Below are 19,750 nucleotides of genomic sequence, written 5' to 3'. Positions count from 1 at the left end.
GAATATTTTCAGCCCGGAGCATCCCTTTAAAGGAATAGCCCACCCCAACAAAAATATTGATTTGAAGAGAAAAATCTGACGAGCATAACACTGAAAATTTCATTTAAGTCGAATGTAAAATAAGATAGTTATGACATTTGAAAGTTTCGCTTAATTTCACAAAACAGTCATAATTATGCACATCCTGATCGGTATGCAAATGAGGAAGCTGATGACGTCATTCACTCACTTATTCTTTGTATTTCATCACATGAATATTCTAATTTTCTCCTCATTGTCAATTGCAACAACGATTAATTCCTCCCTGAACATGTGGAATTAGCATTTAATACTTTATGGTTCAGTCAAGTTGGTCATTTTGTAAAAAAAAACATTTATAAAACCGGAATATTGTCTATTACAAACAATGAAAAAAAATATCGAGTGAGGGACGTCACCGACTGTCTCATTTGCTTGTCACACGGTTGTGCACATTACTGTTTAGTAAAAAAAATAAGCGGAAGTTTAAAATGTCTTAACTTTCTTATTTTACATCCGATCTTGAGGAAATTTTTATCTTGATTTTTCTATCTTCATTCAAATCAATTTTTTCTGTGGTGAACCTGACCTTTAAGTCCTCAACTATTCAGATTTGAGGCCCGGCTGTTTCATATTTGTGTGGGTGGGTGAGGGGGGGTGTGAGTGTAGGCCTATTATAATGCTCCTCCGTTTAGAAGATGCTAAACGTCCTGCATACAATGCCCGCTAACGTTTGACTGTGCACGTGTCTATCTGAGATCATCATGGAAATATACCCGCTGAATTATATATCAATCTTAACTTTATAGCAATAAGACAAACACAATTTAAAGCCATTTTAAGTTGTCTAAGACTTTCCAAGTAGTGATAACGAAGGAAATTCAAAAAGTAAATGTCACTTTATAAAAACTTTAAGACCATATGTTTTTTTTAATATATTTCACGATTTATATGTAAATGACAAAATAAATGCAGGTATATCGAAATTTCTACATATTTTTTTTATTATCATTATATCTTATGTTTTTCTTTTTATTTATTCAAATGCGGTTACATGCATTATGACGAGAAGACGATTAAGGCAGGCATAAAGCTGCATAAAATCTTGACATTTTCCGTATACTAGGCTGCTGATCGACACTGACATCAGTTCAATGAGACATCCGTTTAAACTTCACAGACCATTTTCTTTGATCTGACAACGCCTAAATTGGTAAGTGACATCAGTTAAATGAGAAATCCTTTTAAACTTCACAGACCATTTTCTTTGATCTGACAACGCCTGAATTGGTAAGTGATCTGATATTTCCAAAGTTCGTTGATATAAAAATTATTTTGAAACATTGTTTAAAAAAAATTATCCCTAGTCATGACACAGATGACATGGGTATGTTCTGTTTGGTAAGAATGACGAGACAGATGACCAGGGCAATAGTGTTACTGTCTTGATATTTATTGTCGTCCAAAATGTAGAACTTTTATTGCCATTTTGAATTCACAGTAATCATGCTAATCGCAACTGTTTTGCAACTAATCCCAATTCATAAAATCTTAAATGTTCGGGCTAATTTTCTTCAAAGTAATCTCTCCCTGCTTCTCTGATTATTCTTTCTTTTCAAACAACTTCTTATTATGGTTATCATGTTTATGCTAAAAATGAATAAATAAGAATCATATGGTGTTAAAATGTTTTAAGATGAGTGAAGAAACTCCCTTTTTCTAGATTTGTAGGTTTTCAAAGTTTCCCTCTAAAATTATCATTAAATTCTTTATATTTGTTTGTTTGTTAGATATTCGGTGCAATGGTATTTAGAGAAGGGTCAAGATGACCTATAAAGGTCAGGCTCAGTATTTTGTCTTACTTAAATAGAGTACTGGGGTATTATAGTGTAACACGCCCCAAATTTTCTATATTCATAAAATTTTCTTCATTCTTCCCTCTCTTTTTTGCTTTTTCCTCTTTCCCCTTTTTTTTCAAGACTTGAAAACTATAGGCCCCTTGCCCCCACTTCCGCTATGTGGCGCCGCATTGGTCTCTGGCATATTCAACGCCAAGGGGCTATACCGTATAAAGAGTGTAATGGAAACAGTGATATTAAAACCTGGGTAACAGTTCTATTTCTTTATGATGGGGATATATTTGTTTTGTAATAAATATTCTTTTACTTTAAAACATTTTGATAATCATCATGTGTATTGAAAATTAAGAATGGTTATGCACGGGGGTTCCCATTCATCAACGCATATGAATAGTCGAGTATAGGTCTATAGGGAAGTGCGCAAAAATAATAAGATCTTGTGATTTCTTATTTATTTTAGACCTACCCGATCATGGCATCACAGAAAATCATCACCTTCTTACTTCTCGTTGTTCTCCTTGGAATGGCAATAACATGTGTAATTGGTAATAAAAATGAGCGGGACAGCCAAGATGACCTTGCATTTCTGAAAGATCTTTCAAAGGTGGACCGGGATGTTTCCGAGGATACTGATCGCAGTAAGAAAAAAATAATACTATTTTCACACCTTTGATGGGTAGTGGGATTATAGTTTATTATTGATGTAGTGATTATTTCTAGAAGTATTGTTATTGTTATCATTTTTTGACTTGTTTCTAAAACTCACTGATAACCATCAATCAGGAGGTTATATCAAGAGGTTATCTTTAAACTCAATGGTTATATCAACATGATCTAGAGGTCATCTTTAAATTTCTCAATTATATCAAGAGGTTATACTCTTCGGTTATATCAAGAGGTTATCTTTAAACTCCTTAGTTATATCAAGAGGTTATCTTTAAACTCCTCAGTTATATCAAGAGGTTATCTTTAAACTCCTTAGTTATATTAAGAGGTTATGTTCAAACTCCTCAGTTATATCAAGAGGTTATCTTTAAACTCCATATCCAGCATGTCCAGAGGTTATCTTTAAACTCCTTGGTTATGATTATCAAGAAGTTATCTTTAAACTTCTTGGTTATATCAAGAGGTTATCTTTAAACTCCTTGGTTATAATTATCAAGAGGTTATCTTTAAAAAGAAAATAAAACTTCAAAAATCCATCTACTTGACAAAATATTTTAACTCGATAGCGTTATTATACCGGTAAATTGCCAATTCGTCTACTGACAACTAGTCACTTACCACATGGTATATTTCATTTCGTCTAATGCCATTCCGTCTATCAACATTCCGTCTAACAATTTGGTCCAAATCATCACTTCGTCTAATCACCATTACTTTTATCTATGACGTTGCTAGTTGGTCTAATATCCATTTCATTTTCATTCATTTTGTGCAATTAACAATTAGACCAAATGGTATATGGACTAAATGTCTATTGGACCAACTGGTTATTAAACGAAATGGTGAGTGGACGAATTGGCATTAAACGATTTGGAAATAAACCACTACATATACTTCGCGAGGTACCACCCACGCCTACTCATGAAAACTCTTATGTCGTGTTGGCAACATATTTGTTTCGCGTCATGACTGCATAACTTTTTTATAAGTCATCCTGGCAAGATAAGATAAATCTTAGCATGTCAAAAAAATAATGACTTTTAGTCGACATGACATTATAAAATATCTCGTCAATCATGCAGTAGATGGCATTAACGAGCTTCAGTAATATAACATTAATCCATCAAGAAGTATAATCTTCATGTATATTGGTATATTTTACCACTTATCAACCGGTTTTAAGATGGTTATTTACGAATATTTGCCCCAGATAGGAAAACACCGTGAACCTTTCTCAGTAAAATAATTTGTAATTGGAACCTTAAGGGTTAAAACTATAGGGTTTGTTAAAACAAATGTCGTTGAATAATTCCTATATACTTCTTTCACCCACAGATAATATATGGCATCTTGGACTGTTCTTGGAGCATCCGCCTACAACTTCCGCCCCTCCTGAGTAGCACAGATTAATGTGATCAATGGCGGATCCAGGGGGAGGGGGGGGGCAAAGCCGGCCCGTGCCCCCCCCCCCCCTTCGAGAGGCACATGTAAAATCTGTAGTGTAAAATGCCATTAAGAAAGAAGTGTGCCCCCTCCCCTATGAAAGTGAAAACCTTTTTTTTTTGCTTGTCAAATTTTTCCTCCATGCAGAAAATGTGACCCCCTTGTAAAATCATGGATCTGTCCCTGGATGTGATGTTCATGACTTGATCTTTTCCATATGACTATGAAAATATTATTTCTAGTTTTCTATAGGTCTATAGAAAATTACGAATTACCTCTTCTGGATTATGTTCATAATGATATTGATATGTTGCTAAGGAAACTATCTATTGCGCAAATAAAATGTAATGCTTTTGTACGAATTTAGATACGATTAATTTACATCTTTATTTGGTGAAAATTTAGTTCGGTTGTTCGACTAGTTACAAATTGATAAAGCAGATATGAAAACAGAATTAAATAATAATCATAAAAGCAAACTATATCATCCAGGGGCATCGATCCAATTTTTCAGATTGGGGTGGGGCAAAATCATGAATCAACGTTCCAAAGGCGCTCGATCGTACAAAACAAACAAATTCACCCGCGCACACACACAAGCCTATACATAAATATGACTCATGAGATACAGACACGTATCTCACCAACAAATTAATGCGAGTGCCGAGAGCGAGCTGAAATTTCGTTATATTCTGACCTGATATTCTAAGCATTTTTGGTACCAATGATTAAGATTTGTATCCTAAAGAAAAATAGATGCGAGCTCGAAGCGCGAGCTGAAAATTTTGACATTTCGATTTGAAAAATAATGACAGTTTAATTGACGTTTTTGATAAAGAACAAGATATTATACAACAAAATATTATTGCAAATCGACGGTTCTTTTGAGGTTTAGAACTGAAAACGGGACATCATATTCACCCATTTAATCATGAAAAGTATGGGTTTTTGCTACAGAAATGATGCGAGAGCGAAGCGCGAACTGAAAATTTTTATATTCCAATCTGAAAAGCGGACATTTCGAGGACGATTTGAAATAAAGAACGAGTTGTGGATCTCAATATCGCTTGCCGATTTCTGTTATTTTGGCACATCCGGAATTATGGGGGGGGGGGCAAAACGATATGTTTGCCCCCCCCCCCGATCAACACCTCTGCACTATCATTAATGATAGAACATTGCAGTCATTGTGATAATCTATAATTAATGCAATCCGTGAAATGTATGTTTAGACATTGAATAAATATGATACGGAGTTGTCTTCTATGTGCCACCCCAAATGGTCTCATGAACTATTCATTTTCTTTCTTTGTGTAATTAATTTTTATGGGGTATTCACACGATCGTTACATCAAAGCATATCTACTCCATGATCAAAGCAATTAAACAAGCTAGTCCAGGATTAGTTAAAGTTCTCGATTTCTTATTGTAACATCCCATTGCTCATTTCGAACGCAACTTAACCTTCATTTCAATATAATTATGCTCTCAACAAATTTCAACACAATTATGAACAAAGTTAATCCTTCTTGACAGTTGTCCTGAAATTGAAAATAAAATATTATAATACTCTTAGTGTTTGTATAAAAAAAAGAAAGTCCATGGAAAAAAATATGCGTATATTAATATTCATTTTAACAATTTGTGGAATATTGTGAAAATTTAACCAAATATTTACATCCGTAAAGTGTGCGATTTTACGATTTTTGTAATGATTTTGTTACCCGTTGTTAATTTTTCGAGCGAAAAAAACATTGAACTTATAAAACGCCAGTCTCGTGTTTCTATCATTTCTATTGTCCATCTTACATATTACTGGCGACTTGGATATGAAAGTATATTCCTTTTCAACTGGTATACAGGCTATACGCGTTGTTTTATAAGATATAAGTAATCTGAAATGTTAAAATATATGTTTAAAAAATAACTATAACGAGTATTGATATAGAAAATAAAATGAATGATGATAGAAACATTTCATTTTGTATTTTCAACTCAGCCTATGTGCTTTTAACCATTTTTATTAATAAAAATAGGCATTGTTTTTGTGTAAGTCCTGAGGATGACCTTTGCTGATACAAGGTGAACTTGGCATAACGACACCAGTAATCATAGCGATGTCGTTAAATCTTATCTTGGGAGCGTGTTATGGAAGGACAAATCGGACGTTTCATCCGACAGTTCTCATAGTATCATTGCTTCTCAAATGAAACCTTTGAAATAAGATTGCTTGTGTTAAAACAGAAAAATCAAAGAAACAGATCAACAAAAGGTTGAGGAAAATTGAATAAATAATAAGAAAGTTATGAGCATTTAGATCTTCCAGTTGGCAATGCGACAAAGATGTGTGATGTGTGAACAACTTTCCCATTACTTTTCTTTATATTTCACTTAAACTGCCTCTTTTATTATGGTAGATCATGTATTTTTTTCTCTATATGAGGGCATGTAATACAGATTTTTAAAGAATACATCATGGATAAAGAGCTTGTATCACCGTATGAAAGAGCAAAAAATACATTGGTATTTTATAGTCCAACTCAGGGAAAGTTAATTTACACGTGACATCACACAAATTCTTTGTCGTATTGCCGATAGGAGGATCTCCATATACCATATTGATCGTAATATATTCAAATGCTCATAACTTTCTCATTATTTGTCTGAGTGAAAAACTTTGATCTTGGCCGTGTTCCTGAAACGCGCACATGGTATTCATGGATACATTGCTGCTTTCATGATATAGATCCATAAACTTTTTAAGTTATTATAATGTTTTTCTCGAACTTCCTTTAATCTTATTCTTTGACTCTTCTCATTCCACACAAGCCCACTCGTTCCAAAGGTTTCATTCTTCTTTAAAAATCATCTGATCATCGATCAGATCTGACAACGTGCACATGGTATTCATGGATACATTGCTGCTTTCATGAACTAGATCCATAAACTTTTAAAGTTATTATGATGTTTTTCTCGAACTTCCTTTGATCTTATTCTTTGACTTTTCTCATTCCACACAAGCCCACTCGTTCCAAAGGTTTTATTCTTCTTTAAATATCATCGATCAGATCTGACAACTTGTCAGAAAAAAATGTTGCTGAACGCTTTCCATCAGGGCCCCGTCTTACAAAAAGTTGCGATTTATCCGATCAACGTAACTATGGACGGCCAGCAACGTCAACAAGTATTATGTATGTTGTTATATATAAGAAGAATTGTAAGAGCAATTACATTAATTTATTTAGTTATTTCTTTAGTGAAGGATATTCATAGCATAGAATGATTAAAGGACAAGTCCACCCCAACAAAAAAGGAAAAATTCAACAAGCGTAACACTGAAAATTTCATCAAAATTGGATGTAAAATAAGAAAGCTATGACATTTAAAAGTTTCGCTAAATTTTACAAAGTTATATTCACATCCTTGTCGGTATGCAAATGAGGAGACTGATGACATCACTAACTCACTATTTCTTTTGTATTTTATTACGTGAAATACAATACAGTGCGTCCCCCCCCCCAAAAAAAAACTATACACTTTCGAAATAGCTGCCAAATAAAAAATATATCACTTTGGGGGAAAACACTTAAATATATGGAAGTCAATAAAGTCACTTTCAAGTGACACCAAGAAGTTGGAAAACTATTCATGCATGAGTGGGCACTGCCCACTGAAACAAAGGGTATGAAAATTAGGGTGGGCAGGAATTAGCTTTCCAATTTCTTTCAGTTTTTGAGATGCGAGTCCCTGGAACTTGCAAAGTTGAGGGTGTTTTGATATAGGCCTATCAATGATCAAGCATTATCAATTTAGGATTTTAGGAGATTAAAAGGTTATAATGTAGACGATTTCAACTTAAATTTATCCCGATCAGACTGGTCCAAGGTAACTGAATGTAACGATGTAAATATGGCTTGGGCAAATTTTAAATCTATGTTCTTATCAATTATAAATATGAGTGCACCTCTGAAAGAGGTAAGAATTAAGCAATCAACTGAAAAATGGATGAACCATGAAATTATTGTTTTCATTAAAGAGAGAAATGTAGCTTATAAAAATATGAAAAGGAATCTTGGCAATTTAGACCTTGAAAGAAAATATAAAGTTTTAAGGAATTTAGTTCAAAGGAAGGTAAGAAGTGCCAAAAACGAATACTTTCAAGAACAAATAGAAGAAAACAAACATGACTCTAGAACATTGTGGAAGAATTTGAAAGGTTTAGGTCTCAAAAGTAAAAGGAAATCTGACCAAAAAACGGTTATTAACGTGCAAGGTGAATTAAGTCATGATAAGGCTAAAATTGCAAATGAGTTTAATCGTTACTTTACGACTGTGGTCAACAAGCTAGTTTGTAAATTACCAGTAAATACAAACAAATTTCATGCAGAAAGTGACCAATTTCAAAAGTTTTATGAGGAAAAGGGTATTTCAAAAAGTAGTTTTCATTTTTCCCCTGTTACAGAAAAATTTGTTTTAGACGAACTAAATAGGTTGAAAATATCAAAAAATACTGGTCTAGATATGATACCTGCAAGATTTCTAAAAGATGGGGCAAGAAATTTGTACAAACCTTTGAATTATGTTATTAATTTATCTCTTATGTCTTCTACCTTTCCTGATGATATGAAATTTGCAAAAGTTACCCCGCTACATAAAAAGAAAGATAAAACTGACGTTAGTAATTATAGGCCTATAAGTGTATTAAGTGTAGTGTCGAAAATCTTGGAAAAATCTGTTCATGCTCAAGTGGAGAAATACTTTCAAGAAACCAAGCTAATATATAAATTTCAGTCCGGCTTTCGTAACGGATATTCCACTGAAACTTGTTTAATACATTTAACAGATTTTATCAGGAACGAAATTTCAAATGGGCGCATGGTTGGAATGGTTCTCCTAGACTTACAAAAAGCCTTTGATATTGTAAATCATAACATACTTTTGAAGAAATTAGAAGTGATGGGTTTAGACTCTGCATGTGTGACATTTTAGGCCCCATTCTTTTTATGTCTTACATCAATGATATGTGTACTTGTATTAACGAATCTAAATTAATTTTATATGCTGATGATAGTGTCTTGCTATATTCGGATACAAATCCCAAGATAATTGATAAAAAGCTTAGTGCAGATTTGGCAAATTGCATTGAATGGATGTCTGACAACAAGCTTAGTTTGCACGTTGGGAAAACAGAAAGCATTTTATTTTGTTCGAAACGAAAGTTAAGATATACACACGATTTCAAGGTTTCATATAATAATCAGGTAATTGACAGAAAAGATTCAGTGAAATATCTGGGAATTAATTTAACAAGTAACCTATCATGGACGGGTTTGGTAGACTCAATCGTCAAATAGGCAAATTCGCGCTTGAAATTTTTGTATAGATATCAAACCTGTTTGAATATGAAGTCTAGACGTATTTTATGCTTTGCTTTGATACAGTGTCTATTTGACTATGCTAATGCGGCTTGGTACGGTAGCCTGGGTGTTACGGATAAGAAAAAACTAAGAATAATCCAAAAATAAAATTGTGAGATACATAAATGTTTTAGGACCAAGAGCACATGTCGGATGTAATGAACTTGAAAGGGCAGGATTACTTCATGTAGATCACAGATCACAACAATTAGTATTACACCACGTGCATAAAATATTCTATTCGGATACAGATCATTATATAGCAAATAATTTCACCCGTGTATCAAATATCCATAGGTACGGTACTCGAAATAGTCATTTTAATTTTATATTGCCAAAACGTGAAGGACATATAGGGAACACTTTTTATTTTAATGGCATCCAATCTTGGAATGCTCTACCCAATAAAGTAAAAGCAGTTAAAATATTTTCTCAGTTTAAGAGTGCATTAAAGAAGCACCTAAAAACTGGAAGCTACTCGGGAGCAATATTACCATTAGAAATCACACATTTTGTACTGTTGGTTTCTACTATTTTAAATAATGTATACATTAGGGCATGTTAAAATATAATCTTGTTTCACATATTAGGAGGATTGTTGTTTGCTTCAGATGTTTGCTTATTATTTGACTGATGGATATGTATGTATGTATTTTATTATTATTTTACCATATTCCAGTTTTGTTACAATATGTTAATGTTTTATACTAACTATAGGACCCCATTGGAAATAAGCCTTTCGGCTTTCATGGGCTATCCTGTCAAGGTATTCTTCAATTTCATTGTAATCTCTTGTGATATTCTTGACGAATAAAATCAATCAATCAATCAATAGAGGACATTTCAAGAATTATTGAATTGAAATTTAATGCATGAGTGAACATGAAATACAATTTTTAACTTTTTCAAGTGGATCTCAGCAATGTGTTCATGGAAGTCAGAATAGGGATATGACTTAGGTGGGGGAAGTATAGGTTCTCCCTCTATCCCTTTCACCCCTCATGAGAGACTTGCCTTTGCTAAGGTGAGCAGGAATTAGCCTTCCAGTTGTTTTTTTAGAGTTGAGTCCGCGGAGTTGAGTCCTTTGGAACTTTCAAAGTTAAGGGTGTTATGCTAAATTAATGATGAAATGAGGTCAGTTTTAGTTTCTTATAAAGCAAATTTACTCAATTGATATGCAATACATGAGTAAACAGGAATTGTAATTTTAGTGTAGCATCAGTTTTAGTTTATTATGTGGGTCTTAGCAAGTGTGCTTGTGAGAGTCAGAGTAATGTGATGGTATACCTGTTACATGCAAGGGGTGAGATATAGGGTAAGAAAGTGGGTTAAAAGGGCATTCTTCTTTGTGTTCTCTTACAAATTAAATGTCATGTATTTCCAGCCTGGACCATCCCTCTAAATGCCAAGTGACTTATGGTTAATTGGTCTTTCTTTTTTGAATGATTATTAAGAACTTTTTTTTTCTTTTAAAATAATTTTATTAATAAAAAATCACATGTAATAGTTACATAAAATGTAAACAATGTCATACAAAGCATGAAATATTTTCTTCAACAATACCGTTTTCAAAAATACACAAATGTTTACTTTTACAACGCTTCTCTATTTCTAAACGATTACAAATCAACCTTTTGAATAAACAAAGTATTCCAAAATCATGAATTCTACAATTCCGACTTTCTGTTCGAATAAAAATTGAATAAATAGCATACCTTGCATACATGATTAGAAGATTTAAAACTCTATGCTTTTTGTTTCGCAACTCATATCCTTTCATCAGAGTAGCAACATTAAAATCAAAATGAATGCCTACAACTTCATACACAATGCTACTAAATTGTTTCCAGAATAATTGTTTTTTTTTTACAAGTCACAAATAAATGTACGCTGTCTTGAATTTCATTGTCATGTGAACATAAAGGATTATCTATTAACTTCCATTTATACAAATTATATCTATGGGGTAAAATATTGTGTAATAACTTATAATTAAACTCTGTTATTCTATTTTCTTTGACTGTTTGTAAATTAAATAACCATACAGATTTCCAATCAATCTCTTCTTGTAAGATATTTTCCCATCTTTCTTCAGCTTTAGGTTTAATACTTATCTTATTCAAAATCATGGTGTAAAATAATTTTGAGCCTCTTTTCCTATTTACATTCATCAAAACATTCTGTGTAATATCTTCACTTTTAGGTTGCAGAATCTGAAAATATAACTCAAACTTATTCCTTTTCCAAACATTTGGTATGGCATTCATTACAATGTTATACTCTTGAAAAAGACTTGCATGTATTTTTTCCAAATAAACCTTCCATTTCCTTTAATGATTTGAATTTGGAATCTAAAATAATGTCTTTTACCTTAAGAATTCCAATATCGAACCATGTTTTAAAAAACAATACATTTCCATTGTGATCTTTTATTTTCGAATTAAACCACAGATTTTCCTTCTCGATCTGGATATTCTGAAAACCTGATTTATCTTGAACAGTTTGCTTAAAATTAAACCAAGCGTAAATGATCGCTTTATAATAATATGGCATTTTTATTTTGTCTATATGTACTTTAATTTCTTTTTCTGTACATTTACTATGTAATACAAAATCAAATCCTCCATATTGAGAAAGATAACTATCAATAATTGTACTAAATTTCGATTCTTTGTTATTATAGTAATACAAAATCCACTTCAATAAAAAGCTTTGGAGTAACATATTCAAATCTACCATTTTGAGTCCACCTAGATCACATTGCTTACAAACAACCTTTCTCTTTACTTTATCAATCTTTCCATTCCAAAGAAAAGAGAACAATAAGGAATTTAAAAGCTTTACAACCTTCTCTGGCATTTTAATCATTTGAGCATTATACAAAATTTGAGAGATAAGAAATGTTTTGATTACAAGTATTTTTCCTATTAAAGTTAGATGACGTGCATTCCATGATTTAATCAAACGTTCTACTTTCAATATTTTCGAGCTCCAGTTCAAATCGGATAGATTTTGTTCATCTCCTCCAAAATAAACGCCTAAAATTTTGACATTTGAATTAGTCCAAGGAATGTTTTTGACGTTTTCATTAAATGAACCATCTTTTAGATTTATTATGGAACATTTTGTTTTATTCAAATACAATCCTGAAAAAGAACTATACTTTTCTACCTCGTTAATAGCTTTGTGTAAAGCAAGAGTATCATTAACGAATATTGATGCATCGTCTGCAAACTGCAAAATTTTGATTTCAACTGATTTAAAAAGTTTGATACCTGTAATTTCTGGGTCATTTCTTATCTTGACAGCTAATACTTCTGCAGCCAGGATAAAAAGCAATGCCGAAAGGGGGCACCCTTGGCGCACACCCCTCGATATACTAATATTTTCTGTTAGCCATCCGTTTATGTTAACAAAACTTTTTACATTATTATAAAAAGTTGATTATTAAGAACTTGACTAATTATGTTGATTTATGAAATGATTTAGTGAAAAAGCTAAATGTTTGATTGATAATTTATTGAAAAAGGTGAATATTTAATTGATCACATTAATTGAGTTGATTTACTAACAGATGGTTGATTGAATGATTGATAGGTAATTTTCTCCTCTCTTTTCCCTTCTTTTTCTTTTTTAAATGCCCCACTTTCTTTCTTTGTTTGCTCCGCCAATAGGGAATCCCGCGGGCCCATTAGGCCCTCTGGATCCGCCTATGTAAATTTGACAAGCAAAAAAGAGTTTCACTACAAAATGAAGGCCGTTTTGGTGCCAAAAAAAGTTGTATGGATCAAAAAGCAAGGCGTATTCTCTGTTTTGCACTTATTCAGAGTTTATTTGACTATGCTAACCCTGCTTGGTTTAGTGGTAGAAGCGAACTCGATAAAAAGAAGTTGAAAATTATACAGAATAAAATTGTTAGATTCATTAACTGTTCTGGTCCCAGAACCCATGTTGGCTATACCGAACTCACTGGAGCAGGTTTTCTTGAAGTCAACAAAAGATCAAAGCAGCTTATTTTGCACCACGTGCATAAAATCTATCACAATAGATCGAACCATTACATTGGATCAAACTTTAATCTCGTTACCGAAATACATAACTATAATACAAGAAACAGCCATTTCAACTTTTGCTTACCAGAAAGGATAGGGAGTATTGGTAACTCCTTTTATTACAATGCTATAAAACATTGGAATTCCCTTCCCAATTATATAAAGGAAATAGGAAACTTTTTGCATTTTAAGAGGAAATTGAAAGAATATCTTTCACTTGAGAGTCAAAAAGAAGATGCAAATGATATGTTATACGGTTGATTAAGCCTGAATACTGACCTAGGTCTTTTCTCTTCTCTATACCAGGTATTATTATGTATTTTACATAGTGTGATTGAAGCTTCGATATGTTCTTTCTTCTATTTCTTTTATCTCTTGCTATTCTCCTCTTCGTGTTGTTATTGTCGTCACCGTTTTTGCTGTTAATTGTTCTTCTCCTTATTTATTTTCCTTCGTTATCAGTTTCTTCCGTCTCCTTCTACTCCTCGTCCCCATTATTCTTCTGTTGCTCCTCTTCCTTCTCCTTCTCCTTCTTTTCTTCTTCTTCTTCGTGATATACTTGTATATATCTAATTTATTGTCTATATATATTATTTATTGGTAATACTAAATTCTGATTTTTTCCTTCATTTTTGATATGTAAAAAGTATAATTTAACCATTTTATTATCTTAATTCAAGACCCCACTGGAAATAAGCTTTCGAGCTTTCGTGGGTCATCCTGTGCAAGCCTGTTGTTTTAATGCTACTGTATATATGTTATGGTGACTTGCCAAATAAAATCAATCAATCAGTCAATCAATCAATCAAGAAATTTGATAAGCCAAAAAGGGTTTCAGCACAAGATGTTGCCATTTTCCATACATTTCTCTTAATATGACACACAAACCAGAATTCCAGGGGGTGCTGCCTATGAGAAATGATACACGCAGCACCCCAATCTTGGGGGTGCTTCAGCACCCCCGCCAGGTCCATGCCCTAGCCCCTACCTGGATCCGCTAGTGAGGTTCTAGTTTAAAACACATTCGTCAAAATTATCCCTTAAAATATATTACATTATTTTTATGAGTAAAGTCATACATTTGTGGGTGATCTAAGATTGTTGTATTTGTGGGTAAAGTGAGTAATTACCCTACATTATTTTTTTTTGTCAGTGAAATTATTTGCGGTATTTACCGGAGTACGCAAAATGAGTGCCCCCCCCCCCCACTTTCGGATTTATCGGAGTGATTTATACCCGGAATACTACGTCAACAAACTCCATGATAGAAGAAGGAGCTCATTACCGTAACGGGTAAGGTACTGGCTCAGCGCCCCCATTATGCTCTAGTAGATCTCGTACTGGTACCGTACGTACGTACGGCCCTTCTTCAAATGCAATGTTGTCAACATACCAGTCGCGTCGCTGAAGACTCAGAAATATCCGACCACTTACGGTAGGCCTACTCCGCAGATACATTTTTCCGCAGAAATCTCTTCTGATTGTAAGTTAACTTTTTTCCATCTTATTTATGATTTAGCTTAATTGCCTTTTATATGCAGCTTCATTTTCGTGGTTGATGAAAATTATGAAAGTAATATTATCTGGCCTTCCGGGATAATTCTTTGCTTAGTTTAAGAAACTCCCGGCCCGGTACGGACACTGTGGTTGTAAACACCGGAGCGCTCCGGAGCACTGCAACTGCAAGCACCCTGCCCGGTGATTCGAGTCACTCATTCAATGAACAAGGTTATAATATAACCTTGTTCTCAGTTATATCTCCATGTGTGGCAAAATAAGGGTGGCAATGTTTGGCTTATTTTCTCTTTTTGTTTGGGGCAAATGGCTGATTTTTTTACACTGACAGTTTCCATTACACCTATTATTCATACAACTTGGCTCTTATTTAAATTTGACACTTTGAATAATTTTTTTCTTAATTAAAAATAAAGATTAAAAAATGAAAAATTTCTTGCCATATTACTTTCCACCAATAGAGGGCGTACACAAAAATATGCCCAAAATTCAAGTTTTTGAGCGCTCTGGTGAATACAAAAATTATTCCCAAGTTACTAATGTAAAATAAATTGCAACTGTATGGAAATTAGTAATTTTGGTCACAAAAGTGATATTTTAATGATTTTTTAAAGTGTGTGCTTTGTACAACATTGGCATACCATAGTCCTACCTGAAGATTCCCCACAGGCAGGGTGGTAGCAGTGAACAAGTGATTCGAGTCTGAGCTTTGGAATTTGGGGTAAGACTTAGTTCGACTTCGACTTTCCACCAGAAAGTGAAGTACAGTCTTGGCCCTATGAAAAGATAATTGATGGCATTTATTTATTGTTAGATAAGTCAGCATTATCATTGAATTGGTTAATACTCCACTCTCCAACTGACTGACTGATTAGCCAGAAGGCTTCTACAGAGCACTCATTCAATGAACAAGGTTATAATATAACCTTGTTCTCAGTTATATCTCCATGTGTGACAAAATAAGGGTGGCAATGTTTGGCTTATTTTCTCTTTTTCTTTGGGGCAAATGCTTGATTTTTTTACACTGACAGTTTCCATTACACCTATTATTCATACAACTTGGCTCTTATTTAAATTTGATTCTTTAAATCATTTTTTTCTTAATTAAAAATAGAGATCAAGAAATGAAAATTTTCTTGCCATATTACTTTCCACCAATAGAGGGCGTACACAAATATATGCCCAAAATTCAAGTTTTTGAGCGCTCTGGTGAATGAAAAAATTATTCCCAAGTTACTAATGAAAAATAAATTGCAACTGTATGGAAATTAGTAATTTTGGTCACAAAAGTGATATTTTAATGATTTTTTAAAATGTGTGCTCTGTACAACATTGGCATACCATAGTCCTACCTCTAGATTCCCCACAGGCAGGGTGGTAGCAGTAAACAAGTGCTAGAGAGTAAAATAACGTAGGCTTACTCTCAATGAAGCCAGGCCTTCCTTCTCATTCACCTACACAAAGGATGCCAATACCTGAAACTTTCACCCCCAGAGCTACCAAGTCTCACGCATTATGCGTGAGACTCAAGCAATTTGGACTCTTGTTCATCCCCTCAATTCTCTGTCTCATGCAACTATCACAGCCTATTCCCATATACATTGTACACAATGTTTGTGATCTCACTCAGATTCACAGAAAATCTCACGCATAGCTGGTCTTTTAAGTTGGCATCTCTGCACCCCCGAGATTTCTACTTCTAAAAGATCAAGCCCTAAATCATGTACAGGGATAAAACTTCATTTCCAAAATTTCTACGCTCTCGTTATTTTTGAAAAAGAATTAATTTAAAAAATGAGAAAAATATTGTGAAAAGACAGAAGAGACTTGCCCGATGTTTACGCCGCCATCTTGTTTCCTGTTGTTCTTCGCCAGCGTTACACGCGAAGAGCAAAGTGAAAACACGCAGTTTAATAATTTGTCACTGGCGAGCTAGCCTCCAGCTCCCAGTTCACCTCTGCATGATGAAGATAGGTGCTGCTTGCAAGTTGTGGCGCTTTGCTTGGTAATAAGTTGAACTTTTTATTAAACGTCACACTACTGTCATAAACAAACTTTAATTTCAGGGTTTTCTGGAAAATATCAGATATAATTGATATAGAGAATTCGTTGATATTAGAAAAATAATTTGCTAATTGTGCATCTAGATCTAAATCAATTTTGTCAAACTATAAACCTAGTTTGGATTGGCTGTGCTTTATTATCTAGATTAATGTCTATAATTCATATCTTTTCTTGAATATCTATATACTATAGATAAAAGTGTGCGGTGTGGAGAAAAAGATGATAATGATGCAGCAGGGTTCAGTGGTCCTGCTGCTCCTTTATGGAATGATCGCAGGGATCAAAGCTCAGCCAAGGCCACCACCTCCGATGTCAACTCCTGCTCCGGTATACCCTGGGTAAGTTTGTAACAGTTCGTACATTTAGGACCTGAGTTTTGGGATTGGACTATTGGAGAGTATGGATACAATTCATCCTTCCCAATATCATTATCAATGTGGATTGGAATGGCAGACTGCAGTTCCCTACAGTATGCGAGGGACAGTGAGCTAGCGTATTTTGACACAACAACATTAATGTAAACATGACACTTTAGTTTTATTTCCTCTTTGAAATTGCAGTCCTGAGTTAAGGCATGGTCACACCGGCCGAGTGTTGTTGGAGCGGTCGTGGAGTGGTAGGGAAAGATGGTCCAATTTCGCTCTCAAAATTGGGGAAAAAATCAAAAACAAAAAAACAATCGAAAACAAAAAAACAACAATCGAAATCGAAAATGGTAAACGGTAGCGAGCGGTGATGTTTTTTTTCTCTCCGCTCCGCGACCGCTCCAAGAACGCTCGGCCGGTGTGACCATGCCTTAATGAAACAAAGAATGAATATCCTTGTTTTCTTGTTTGAAATATTATCTGAAATAGAAATACTCCAAAAATTCATTTTTTCCAATTGATCATGCGCATACATTCGTAATTCCGAAGCTTCGTTAGTCCGAAAATGAATTGAGGTTGATAATTCCGAAGGTTCGTTAGTCCAAAAAGAAGTGAGGTTGGTAATTCCAAAGATTCGTTAATCTGAAAACGAAATGAGGTTCGTAATTCCGAAGGTTCGTTAGTCCGAAAACGAAATGATTAACGAACCTTATTTCCTTTTTCGGACTAAAGAACCTTTGGAACAATGAACCTTATTTCGTTTTCGGATTAATGAACCTTCGGAACATCGAACCTTATTTTGTTATCGCATTATCGAACCTTTGGAATAACGAACCTTCGGAATAACGCCACAAATGTTCAGATTAATGAACCCTTTTACGTTTTTGGATTAACGAACATCGAGGTGTAGGCAATTTATGTGCTTCGGAATTACGAACCTTCGGAGTTACGAAGTGTAAGCTGGATCATGTGCCTGTCGGCTACTGTGCATTGCAAGATGTATACCGGTAGTTAAATGACCCATACTTCTCATTTTGATACTTTTCTTCCTTTTCTTTTGTTCCTCCTTTTCCTTATTTTTTTCTTTTCCCCGTTTTTCAACAATTGAAAAAATCATTGGGGGGAGGCAGTGCTGATGAGCAAATGTGCTGGATTTTTCAAATCATTATGTGGCTATAATCCTAACAAAATGATGTGGAATAAAGTACTTTATCCTCAATTTAAATTTTTTGCACATCTTTACTCATTTTAGCATTGTACTTTGAGACAGTGTGATAATGTCTGTCACAGGGGACTGAGTTCATGCTTGTTACAGCATTTAATAATGAGCCAACTGTTCATGTTTAATCAATTTAAAAGTTGGCTCATTAATACTGTCAAATTAGTAGAAGAGAGATTCAGCACGAGGCTCTCTCTCAATATACAATGTAATGTACACATTATTTTGACAAACCTTGGATAGTTGAATACAGACCAAAGAGTGAAAATCACTTGTTTTTATAAGGGCTTTGGGCCTATAATGTTTCTCACAGAAGTACTGAGGCCATTTTGTAAAGCTGCTCGTTAGTTAACTTTACCCGTGCTTGGTGATCTATTCTTGTGCTAAAATTTGTACACATCCCTAGCGCAGGAAATGCATGAGGGCGACGGGTGATTTTTGCCCTCATGACATCCCAAATCGTCCCTAAAATTCCCCCAAAATGCATGCCCTGGGGCGACCATTCTTTCTACAGTCACCCCAATATCTATCACAAACAACATTATAGACTATTAATATTAGGAAAATCAATTGATAAACTACGGCATATTTGCTTTTAATGCATAATTGCTTGTTACAGTTACCCCTTAAAATTAGCCCTTAAAATGAAAGAAATAGCCCCCTAAATTCCATAATTGCCCCGGAAAGATAAAAGTAATTTTCTACCCTGAGCTCATATGCCACCTAAGGATGGGTGTAAAGTACTCAGCTCATGCATGAAGTAATGTTTTATTAAACTGCAATTTTCTTTCCTCTTCCTGAAATCTTGGTTCTTACTCCATCATTTTTTTAAAGGGGGTGGGAGACTGGTTGTCACTGCTGTACAGATGTGGGGAGGGACATGGACCCCCCCAAAAAAAAAAAAAAAAATCACCTTCAAGAAAAAAAGTAAAAAAGAAGGAAAGAAAATAGAGTGAATGAAATAAGCTATTTTTTCTGAATATTGTGTCAAAATCTATCACAAAAATAGGGGTTTAAATTTTGCCCTATTTTTCCATGTCAGGCTCATTACACTACGGCTAGTTTTTATGAGTTTTTTTCCTTTTTTATTTTTCTATTACATGTAAAAATTTTGATGATGATTTATGTGAAT

The 19,750-nt window shown here is 34.0% G+C and overlaps 1 protein-coding gene across 4 annotated transcripts in view; it reads left to right on the top strand.

Moving 5' to 3' along the window:
• The first annotated feature begins 14,841 nt into the window (after positions 1 to 14,841).
• The window catches only part of LOC121422533 (CD109 antigen-like), an 83,537-nt gene continuing 78,628 nt past the window's right edge, over positions 14,842 to 19,750 (top strand). For all 4 annotated transcript variants that reach the window (XM_041617667.1, XM_041617669.1, XM_041617668.1 and 1 more), the window contains exons 1-2: positions 14,842 to 14,938; positions 17,227 to 17,372. In XM_041617667.1, the coding sequence (XP_041473601.1) occupies positions 17,254 to 17,372 (119 nt within the window). In that variant the 5' untranslated portion in view covers positions 14,842 to 14,938; positions 17,227 to 17,253. The remainder of the gene's footprint in view (positions 14,939 to 17,226; positions 17,373 to 19,750) is intronic.

This window comes from Lytechinus variegatus, chromosome 10, assembly GCF_018143015.1.
Source record: "Lytechinus variegatus isolate NC3 chromosome 10, Lvar_3.0, whole genome shotgun sequence".
Taxonomy (NCBI): domain Eukaryota; kingdom Metazoa; phylum Echinodermata; class Echinoidea; order Temnopleuroida; family Toxopneustidae; genus Lytechinus; species Lytechinus variegatus.
The sequence above is the reverse complement of the archived record's forward strand: the minus strand, read 5'-3'. Positions and strand labels throughout refer to the sequence as shown.